Source organism: Galeopterus variegatus, unplaced genomic scaffold (assembly GCF_000696425.1).
Source record: "Galeopterus variegatus unplaced genomic scaffold, G_variegatus-3.0.2 Scaffold3927, whole genome shotgun sequence".
NCBI classification, from domain to species: domain Eukaryota; kingdom Metazoa; phylum Chordata; class Mammalia; order Dermoptera; family Cynocephalidae; genus Galeopterus; species Galeopterus variegatus.
In genome coordinates, this window is record NW_007730038.1 from 3,802 (window position 1) to 15,338 (window position 11,537).

The 11,537-nt window shown below is 34.1% G+C and overlaps 1 protein-coding gene across 1 annotated transcript in view; it reads right to left on the minus strand.

The window, feature by feature from the left end:
• Positions 1 to 912: 912 nt before the first annotated feature.
• SPRYD7 (SPRY domain containing 7) overlaps positions 913 to 11,537 on the minus strand; it is a 17,375-nt gene continuing 6,750 nt past the window's right edge. The window contains exons 3-6 of the mRNA XM_008586293.1: positions 10,863 to 10,979; positions 8,187 to 8,353; positions 4,182 to 4,284; positions 913 to 1,446 (exon numbers count right to left, since the gene is read on the minus strand). Of these exons, the coding sequence (XP_008584515.1) occupies positions 1,349 to 1,446; positions 4,182 to 4,284; positions 8,187 to 8,353; positions 10,863 to 10,979 (485 nt within the window). The 3' untranslated portion in view covers positions 913 to 1,348. The remainder of the gene's footprint in view (positions 1,447 to 4,181; positions 4,285 to 8,186; positions 8,354 to 10,862; positions 10,980 to 11,537) is intronic.

Consider the following 11,537-nt stretch of genomic DNA (forward strand, 5'->3'; position numbering starts at 1 on the left):
TGCTGCTGCTGGTGCTGGTGGTCTGACTGGTCTGTGAAAACTATTGCTTTAGAGTCAATGAGGAAACAACATTTATTAAGTGCCCATGATGATTAAGGTGTTTTACATACATTGCCTTATTTAACTGGTTATAGAATCATCAAATCAATATGATTAACCCTCTTATAACTGGGGGAGTCTAGGACTCAGAGACTGAGGCAATCACCTGAGGAGATAATGGGATAGGCAGCCAAACCACAATTCATATCTCCTTCCAATTCTAACACCCATGTTTTTCTAGCACAACATACTGCTTCTTGTTGATAAAAGGAGTGAAATCTGTGCATTCTCGGCATGCTTGTTTGAAAGGAGAGAATGTACCTAAAGATGTGAACAGTGATTAGCTCAGGTCAGCAGGCTGTTAACTAAAGGATAGTGATTCTTACTGAAAAGTGGGCAAAGGCGCAGGGTCACAGAGAGGATTCATTTATCTCTAAGCTTCTGAAACAATTAAGTGGAAGTAAATTTACTGTGTAATTAAAAAATCGGGAAGAATGTGTTTAATATATAGTGCTGAATATTCTTGAATTAGTTATTATTCCTTACAGAAAACACGCATTTAAATAAAAGGTCTTAAAAGAATTATCTCATTTAAATTTAAGTTTAAAGTATCATTATTCTAAATGTCTGTGACAGTGTATACTACATCACTATTCAACCACTACTTATTGTGGTACTGAAGTAACATGATGGTCTTCAATAAAATGCTCTGACAATTATTAAAATGTTTATCTCCTTTCACAAAGCAAATCAAAAGCAATGACATTACATAATAAAATAGGCAATTTAAGTTTTAAGAAGTGATAGATTATACAGTAAATAAATTGCCAAAGATGAAGTTGCCAATAATATAAATTTCTGTCCCTTTTTTTTCTGCATATAAAAAAGGACACTGAGACACAAAACTATTGGACTGCAGACTTAAAATAGTTAATAAGGTCGAAACTTCAGAACGACAAAAAAACCCCACCCAACTCTACATGTCTATCAAAACAAATATTTTATGTAAGAAAGATTCCCTTTTAAGTACCTATATACATACCGCCATGTAATACTGTTAATCAAACCCATAGTTATATTTATTTAAATAAGAATTAAATAAACTGACCAAAATGCTGATTCTCATATCATAAAACATAAGTACTTTAAATCTCAACTTTCGGGTGGTATACTGAATATACTGGTTACTTAGACAACATTAGCAAGCATATTTTTAAGAATATATTTTCATCTATAGGTCACGTAAAGCTTTATTAAATGGTAAACACTTTTAACAGTGCAGAGATACAAGTTTTAAAAACGAACACATTCAGAAGATTTGCTGTTCAAATAATATTTTTTCAAAACCTGGTGGAGGAGTATGATAAAATTCACTAAACTGGCAATCCAAAATTGCGCTGTCATCAACTAGAGGACAGAAAAAGAAAGAAAATAAATTAGAAGCAAACACCTTAATTTTAATGAATACAAACTTATAAAATAAACTGTTTCCATAATACCATAGTGTTTATAGGTGAGAAGAATAAACACATCTGCTGTCCATGTTACAAAACATGATCCTATTGGGTAAAAATAGCCACATGAAAAATAAAATCTATCAAAAACACTGGAAGGATTTACAGCAAAATATTATTAGTAATTATTTCTAGATGGTGTGAATGTAGGTAATTTAAATTTTTTCCTATTTGCCTAACTGTATTTTTTCAATTTCATACAATTAAGATGTATTGCTTTTTAAAAATGTTGTATTTTGAAAAAATTATAGATTCAGAGGAAGTTGCAAAAACACTAGGGAGGCCTGTGTGCCCTTTGTCCAGCTTACCCCAGAGGTAATGCCTTATGTAACTATAATACATCCAAACCAGGAGACTGATGTTGTTACAGACTGCAGGACTTCTAAATGCTTTTATCAGCATTTACTCAAGAGAAATGAATGTGTACATCTATACAAAGAGCTGTACTGAATGTTCACAGCAGCTTCATTTGTAATGGTCCAGAAGTGGAAAAAACCCTAATATCCATCAACTGGTGAAGGGATAAACAAATTGTGCTATGTCCACAATGAACTATACTACTAGGCAATAAAAATGAATGCATTATTAATACATGCTACAACATGGATGAATCTTAAAATAATTATACTGGGTGAAAGAAGCCAGATTAAAAAAAGGACAAACTATATAATTCTGTTTATAGAATATCTAGAAAATGCAAGCTAATCTGCAGTGACAATAAGCTAATCAGTGGCTGCCAGGTTGGGGCTGGGGTGTGGAGTAGGAAGCAGAAGGAGGAAACTTTTGGGGTAACGTTCATTATCTTGACTGTGGCGATGATAAAAAAAAACAAAACGCCACCATAAGGCACAGCAAGTAAATAATTAGCATTAATGTCAAATAGTGATTATCCCCTGGGCAAGGAATGAAGCTATGGCGGCAGCTGCTGAAAATGTTCTATTTCTTGACCTAAGTGGTAATGATGTGGGTGTACACTTTATAGCTATTTGTTAAACTGCACATGTATGTTTAATGCACGTTACTATGTATTTCATATTTTGTAATAAATGCAGGAAAGAAGTTAAATCCTGGATTTGACATTCATGAAGTCACCAGTGCTTTTAACATGGGTGGTTTCAATATGCAAGAATACTTACCTAAGTTGAATTTAAAAACACACTTTTCCATGCAAAGACACAGAAGGTAAAAATCATGAAAAAGTAATTTTTAGAAAAAAAGAAGACTAATGAAAACTTTAAAAAGTAAGTCACAAGCTTTGGTTATCATATTGTTAAATATTTACATTTGTTATTGTATATAAGAGATCTTTAAAAAGTTCATGGAAAGATTTGTACTATCTTTTAATTCTACTTTTCCATGAACTTTTTGAACTAGACTCATACTTTTCTGACATCTCAGTCTGTCATCACTAACACTGCTAGTTTTACAAGCTACTACAAAAAAGTTAATAGTTTTTATTATGACCCAAATCTACGAACTTAAAAGTAATTAAATGAGAAAATATTTTTAGACTTACTAAAACTACAGACAGAAAAAATCATATCTGTTGATTTAAAGTTGGTAACATAAAAACATAAAGCAGAGTTTGGTTATGTTTTTTAAAAAAAGAGAGAGACCTTAGTTTTTAGAGATACACATAAAATATTTATAAATAAAATGATATAATGTCTGGCATTTGCCTCAGAATAATCCAAGGAGGGGAGATGAGGAACAGGAGGGGCATTGGGAGAGGGGGTAGATGAAACTGGATTGGCTACAAGTTAATTGTCTGAAGCTGGGTGATGGGTACATGAGGGTTCAGTATACTATTCTCTGTACTTCTGTATATGTTTGAAATTTTCTATAATAAAAATTAAAGTAATTAAGTGGTATAGAGTCTCTTAAGTAACCCAGTTCTTAGAGGGATACCCTTGTACAGAAATGATAGCACTTATACACATATGGCTATTAAAAGCAAAACAATCAACATGAAACTATTTTAAGTCACAATTTCTCTCAGAAGAGCTTTAACATTGAGGTAATTTTATAAAGGTAATGAATGCTCAATCTACATAAAATTCCCATCCCTGGTTCCAAAATATTCCTTGTATTTACATTTCCTGGTCATCTTATCCTAGCTAATAATTGGCAGAAAGATCTCTGTAAACTCCGTAAAGTTTTTTGGAACTTTCTAGAATATAAGATTACATAATGAAAAAGGGATATGGTTATTGCATACTTAAGTATAATTACTGTATTTAGCAGTTTTTTTAATACATGGAGAATAAAAATTATCCTTAATTCTGCAAAGTGGGATTGTAATATCCTATTGAGTACATTCCATATAAAAAGGTCTTTACTGGGCCCGCCTGTGGCTCACTCGGGAGAGTGTGGTGCTGATAACACCAAGGCCACGGGTTCGGATCCCATATAGAGATGGCCGGTTTGCTCACCGGGTGAGCGTGGTGCTGACAACACCAAGTCAAGGGTTAAGATCCCCTTACCGGTCATCTTTTAAAAAAAAAAAAAAAAAAAAAGGTCTTTACTAACAACTTGTTCAGACTTCTGAATGGTAGCTGTAAAATTAATATAAATGCCAAGCCAAAGTTAACACACATCTGATAATACATTAGAAATATTTTAGCTTACCATAAACAACTGGATACACTGTCCCTCGTATACCTGATGCCGGACAATGCATGTTTTTTCCATTCAAATATACATTTAATTCTACATGGTCATATGTAATACCCTATAAAGGAAAGAAAAAATTAAAAAGGATGAAAATACAAATGTTTCATAAAAACCTGAATAGTCAGAAAGCTCTGACTGGGAAGCAAGAAAACACAAAAAAACCAAGCATAGGGACACAAAAAAACCAAGCATAGGGTCACAATAGTTTTCGTTAAGGGTTTACAATTTGGTAGAATTCTACTTGAGCTAAAAAAAAATTAGTAGTGATTAGACAGGGGAAAAACATCAGGTAAAATCCCAAGAGTCCACATTAGAGATAAAACAAATGACAACAGTTTAAATTCTAGTGTTATATTTAGATAATATGGATTTTGTATTTTGAATATTCAAATGATATAAGTACTACACACAATGAACAGAGATCTTTTAAACTCATACAGAAAACACTGTTCTCTATAGAATTTGATCTTAAGGGGAGAAACAATGAGGTTTTCACCATTAGGGCTTACTACCTGTCACTATTTTCAAATTGTGAAGAAATGTCCTTATATAACTTATTTCTAAAAAGTAATAATACATTTCCCTATCTCTTTATTCTGGTTTCAAATACGTTAAGTGTATTACCAAGGTAACACTGGTGTTTACAACTGAATATAATGATAATTAGTATCAAGTTAAAAAAAAAAAAGAAAAACAATAATTCAAAAGATTTTAAAAAAACAATGGAATAAAAACATATTACTTTGTATACTATGGATGGTAAAAAAAGTCACAATTAGTAATAACAATTATTATTATTAAAATGCTGGAAAACAGCTCTTTTCATGAACCAAGCACTATTCTAGGCACTTCATATGTACTCATTTAGTACTTACAACAAGATATGTACTATTATACCCATTTTTCAGATGAGGTAGCTAAAGCACAGGAAGGTTAAGCAATTTACTTAAGGTTGCACAGTTAGGAAGTGGCAGAGCTATTTAGACCCACGCAGAATTGCTTCAGAATACTCGTTTTTAATCACCATGCCATATTACCTTTCTTTAAAACTTTATATAATAGTTAACTCAAGACAAAAAGAGATCTTTTTCCCTTGAAGAATTAAGAGTAGACAACAGAAAGTTTTCAAAAGAGAAATCACAGACAAAGAAGGAAACGGCTTCAAGGATTTCTGATTTTCTGACTGTAGGTAAATTCTATCAACGTACAAGCTTTTTAGAGGTAGAAAAATATTTTATAGAACATCTAGTCTTAACTCCCCCTCTTTTCAGTTAACACAGCAAAGACCCAGAGAAGCCAATATGGTAAGTGCTATAGAAGATTTTCCTCAAAACTTAGTAAAGCTAGGGTTAGATTAAATAACGATTTAATAGTTAAGAATATTAAGAAAGATAAACAGTACATAGATCGCCTTTCGTTTTAGTTTATGTATTTAAAGATAACTGATGGCTGTAATAAGCCTTTTTAGTGAGCAGGTATTTTCATTTAAAAAACAAAAACATAATTACATTAAAAAGATGGGGCTACTGGAAATGTAGTTCAGAACAGCAGGTTGTAATCCAGGCACGCTTCACCACCTGGTGGCAGCATAAACCTATTGCAAACAAGCGAGTTTTAAACCCAAGCCTGCAGCATAACAGCAAAATCCCAGTACCAAAGAAAGAAGTGAGGAACGATGTGAGACCCCCACTCCCAGCAGAGTTTAGTTCAAGTATTTTCTAACCTAATCTATTCTATGATCTAGAAACTGTGTTTGATTCTGCCATAATGACATAAAAAAACCCTATGAGTTCTATGCATTTATCAATAATTGTGCGTAGGTTTAGTGAAAAGATTCTGAAATAAGACTGCCTAAACTATAATCTTGAAATCACCCCATATAAGAAGTTACTTAAGTTTTCCAAATCTGTAAAGTGGGGATAATAATATTATCTATTTCATAGGGTCATTATGAGCATTAAACAATTTAATCCTTGCCAGGCACTGAGTGCCTGGCCCATAGTAAATACTATAGAAGTGTTTATAATAATAATACTATTATTATTATTATTATTATTATTATTACATAGCATATTTATAAAGCTTCTCTAAAATTAAACTGAAAAATGCATTTTTTAGAATGAAATTTGCCTTTTCAAGACTGCATATAAGAGGAGAAACTAAGCATAGTGTTTCATGTATGCCTTCCTTGTTCTGCAGTAGGTCGTGTAGGTACTATATGATTACTGTATGCATATAACATGTAACCAAATGGTTGTATGATTAAGAGCTTATTTTTCTTGATTTCTCCTCAGAGAATAGTACATGACTAAAATTTTAAACACATGAGAATGTTTTTCTTGTCTTATAATCCATTTTACTTTATCCTATGCCACTATCAACAATTTGGTAAAATTTGTTCTCAAGTGTGCAAACTAGGAAGATAATATAGGAGAGTAATGCTTTACTTGTCTTGATTCTGCATATATTTCATATTTTTTAACCCTTTTATCAAAATGGGTGTGAAAACTCAAAGTCTAATTTAATAATGTGGACAGACTGAAAATGGCATTCTTAAATCTGTCAAATTGTGATATTAGTCATCTCAATGAGTGAGATGAGAGAGGGACACAAGAACAACACATGGTAGAAGTTTACAACATGAACAAAGAAAAACATTTGTTACCGAATATCCTTTCCTATGTTTGAATTTCATCTTTTAGTGTAAACAGGTTGACAGCGTCAACTTGACTTCAAGCTTCTCTTTCAAGAAATAGCTACTTGAATAAGGATGTTCCATATTATGGACATCTGACAATGATCTACAAATAGAGAACCAACTATCCAAAAAGAACAGGGAAAGGTAGATTTAATAAATGGTTTATGCCTTTTGTCCCCTTTTTTTCTTTACTCAATTTAGGAAAAAAAAATTTTTTTAAATTAAAAACTAACAGTTCTTCATATTTTTTTAAATTGCAGGAAAGAGAAAAAAAATCAGATCATAATTAAAAATCTTGATTTCCACATCCTCATTCTTTCTAAAATATGTTCTCTTTCTTTAATTCAATAACCTGGGTTTTCCTTGCCTGTGTCATCTTATTATTAGAAACTTTCCCTCATTATTCACAGATTCCTTTCAACTTTATAGCAGAGCTGGGAAGCCAAGGCTCTGTGTACAAGGGCACCTTGGCCCCAGAAGACTCTAGGACTCTGTTCTCAATCAATAGCTACAAGCCTGGACTCAATGGACAGGGCTCTTGGATAACACAGTAGGAGGAGTATGTGGAAAAGACAGAAAGGGATCTTTGGGTTACATTTTCAACAGGGTGGCTTTGGCAAAGAGTTAAATATATCCCATTTAGAATAAAATAGAAGACTTAATAAGATGTAACTGTTACTATCCTTTGCTTTTTTTTTTGGTGGCTGGCCAGTATGGTGATCCGAACCCATGACCTTGGTGTTACAATGCTATGTTCTAACCAACTGAGGTAACTGGCCATCCTTTCCTTTGCTTTCTGAAAAGAAAAACTTTGTTACCATCAAGCCTTAGGATTTTTGAGTCCAGGTCTTTGAAAAGTTCTGGAAACAAAATAATGTGAAAATTTGCTCTAAAAGATCTCCTGCCTCAAAAATACCTGATATTTCCTAACACAAGGGTCAGCAAACTTTTAAAATTGTGGGCCAAGTTTTCTCTCACATGAGAGAAGCAGGAAATGCTGACCAGCAGCCAACCTGTCACTGATTCTCCTGAGTGGAAACAACTCAGGAGAATCAGTGGTGGCTGGGGGTAGCTCTGAAGAGCAAGGTGGTCAGGCAGCAGCACCTACACCAAGTGCTTGTTCTGGAAGTTGCACCACCTCATGAGATCCAAGCCTAGTTCTTTGGTATTTGAACCATAAATTCCCAGGCAAAACTGTATATACTAAAAGCAGTTCAAGTTTAATAATGTATAGTGGAAAGCAACTCCACCAGGAAACTCACCACCACGTCTCCCTCCTGTGGAAGGCTGTTGGCTGGAAGCCTATTTTTCTCTTCATTGTTGTGGTACAGAGCTCCATCATTTCTCATCACCAGACTGTGCACATCTCGGCCAAGAGGAATCTGATTCAAGTTAACTTTCTGAGTTGCAACGCCAATACCCCAGATTCCTAAAAATAAAATAGTTTAAATGTCCCCCAAATCTGAAGACTACAAATTTAAAAGGGGTTATTTTAAAAAGGAGTGTAATCTGTTTTTAAAAGAAGTACCATATCACCACTAAACTGTTTTCTGTTAATCTTTTCAAAAAAACCTTCTTGTAACAGTAGTTTGCAAACTGTACTATGTTCTCCACAGATGTACTGCAGCCTAAGAGATAAGAGTGGGTCCTGGAGTTGCACTGTCAAGGTCTAAATCCTGATTTAGCTCTGTCGTCTTGGGCAAATTACTTAATCTCTGTTTTCTTATCTGTGGACTGTGGATTCTAACAGAACTCACCTCACAGCATTGTGCAGAGATATAATGAGATAATCTGAGTAAAACATTTAGAACAGTGTAAGTATTCCAAAAAATGGTTAAGTAAAGTACACAGTGAGTATTAAAAAATGTTAGCTATTATCGTCATAATTATTATTCTCTAAAAAGGATTTTTAAAAAGCTACTGGCTGGCTGGTTACTCAGTTGGTTAGAGTACTGTGTTATAACACCAAGGTCAAGGGTTTGGATTCCTGTACCGGCCAGTTGCCAAAAAAAAAAAAAAAAGCTACAGTTGAATTTAAATGGCCAAGAATTCTATTTCAAGCTCTGCCTCTGAGAAGTAGGAAATTGCTGTCTTCGGTCTTGCATCTATATTGAGTGACACATAATATATGCCATGAATAGCATGGAGAGGGGAAAATTAACAATAAAGTATAAAATCATTTTCTTACTCAATACCTTAAGTTGATGAATTTAAAGCCTTTTGGTCTAAGCTAACTTTTTTTTTTTTTCTTTTTTTTGTCTTTTATACTGACCAGTAACGGGATCGCAACCCTCCGTGTCGCGCCTGTACCGGGGACCGGCAATGGGATCGCAACCCTCGGTGTTGCGCCCGCACCGTGCTCAGCCAGTGAGCGGGAACCGGTCTCCACATGGGATCCGAACCCTCGGCGGGAGCGCCACCGCGCTCCCAAGCGGTGCACTCTCCAGTGTGCCACCGGCCGGCCCGGTCTAAGCTAACTTTTGAAGCAAGCAGCCAAACAGAATACCTAGAGCTCTGGATTTTGTCTCAAACTGTTTTCTTCTCAGTTTTTACAAAAAATCAGGAGAAATTTTATAAATGGAAGGTTTTAAGACCATGTCGTCAACCAGTCAATTTTTCTGGACTGAGTAAGACCATCAGAAAGTTGTGTGTCTGGACTTGACTGTCCTGGCTTCATAAATAATTTGACCTTGTACTTTCTCCTACAAAGTGCGACAACTATGAGAGTAACAGGAGGTGAGTTAATTTCACAGGACAACACTTATAGACAGGGTTCTACAGTTTTCTTACTCCTAAAGAACTGTGCATGGTTGCCTCAAGCTTTCATCACAGGATCAGTGCTACGAATTCCAACAATCCATCTATTCTAGGGTTATCATTGAGGGTAGCCACTTTAACAGAAAACCCACATAAAGATTTGCATTAGATTTAGGGCTGAAGAAAATATTTGCTTCTTTTGTGAAATAAGTATGTAATACTTGAGAAAATTATAGTAGTCAGGGATATTCTGTAGCCAGTAAGCTAACTTATAATGGCATGGAGGACAGATTCAGATTTATTCCATACACTTATGAATAAGAATCAGTATTTAAAACTAATTTAGAAAACAAGCCCCAGAAGGATATTTTATATCACTCAAGGCTAGTCAAGTAATGGTAGGATTCATTTACTTCACTCTAGTTTTCCTATTCTGTATCCATATTACTCATGCACTATTTCCTGAGAAGTTTCTTCATAATAAAGCTTTTATAAAAATAAAATTTCCCCATATAGAATACTGCCACAAGTTAACTAACCTATTATAATAATCACATAGAACTGCTATACAATTCAAGAAATACCATAAATTTTTAAAAGAGAAGTAAAGGCTTTAGACTTCTATCAGAATTCTAAATCTGATGATTGCTTCAGAAGTTGCTGAATCAGGGAATCTTAACAAGAGTTAAGAGAAAAACACATGATCAAAAGACTGATTTTATCCTGTTAAAATAGCAAGAGTCGATATGCTTGACCAAATAAAATGGTGCATTTAGATCCCATTAATGATGCTAGTGCTTTACATTTACCCAGCATGTCCTGTCTTTAAAACACTTTCGTACATATGAACAAGGAAAGATTTGTATTATCCTTTAATTCCATTTTTCCATGAACTTCTTGAAGTACCCTCGTATATAGCTCCTGTAAGGCAGAGAGGGCAGCTCCTATAAGGCAGAGAGGGCAGCTCCTATAAGGCAGCTCCTGTATTTTATAGATGAGAAAATTGGACCCAATTTAACTAAATTAGCTAATTTAACCACAATCATACAACAAGAGGTAGAAGACCCATGTCTTCTGAGTTCAGTGCTTTTTTATTACCTCCTAAATCTTTCTTATATATTGAAAATTACTCTTAATATTTAGAATTAGGACTTTTAATAGTAAAGTACCATTATACCAACCTGTGGACTGGATTTTGAATTCAAAGTAGCTTTTGTTTTGATGTAAAGGTGCACTGGCTAAACAACCTCCTGTTCCACATATTCTTCTTCCATTTTTTACAATGACAACATCTGTTCCTGAACAAAAATGCAGACACTATGTAAGGTTTTGTATTTTCATATCCAACAATCAGGGTTAATTTGTTCACTTCTGTTAGTCCACAAAAAAATAGGGATGCTATATGTACTTTGAAATATAGAAATATTAATAAATTATTTTAATATTTCATTCACTATTTTTTCTTGAGAGAACATATATATAGAATATTCATTTGTAGCTATAAGTCTTATTTAATTAAACAGTTTTAGACAAACTGTAATAACTGAATTATTTTGAATACTTTGAATATTTAAAACACTTTTAAGGTTGAAACAGACTAACTCCTTCAATTTTTAGTTAATAAATCAATTTGATGATTTCATAAATCTCTTGATTTAAACCAAAACATAAACATTTAAAAGAAACTGTAGTAAATTGGTACAATTTTCAATTCTCTCCAAATGAATTAAAACAATCTACAAAAAGCCTGCTGAGGGCCGGCCCGGTGGCGCACTGCTACAGTGTGCTGCTTGGGAGTGCGGTGGCGTTCCCGCCGAGGGTTCGGATCCCACATACAGACCGGCCGCTCACTGGCT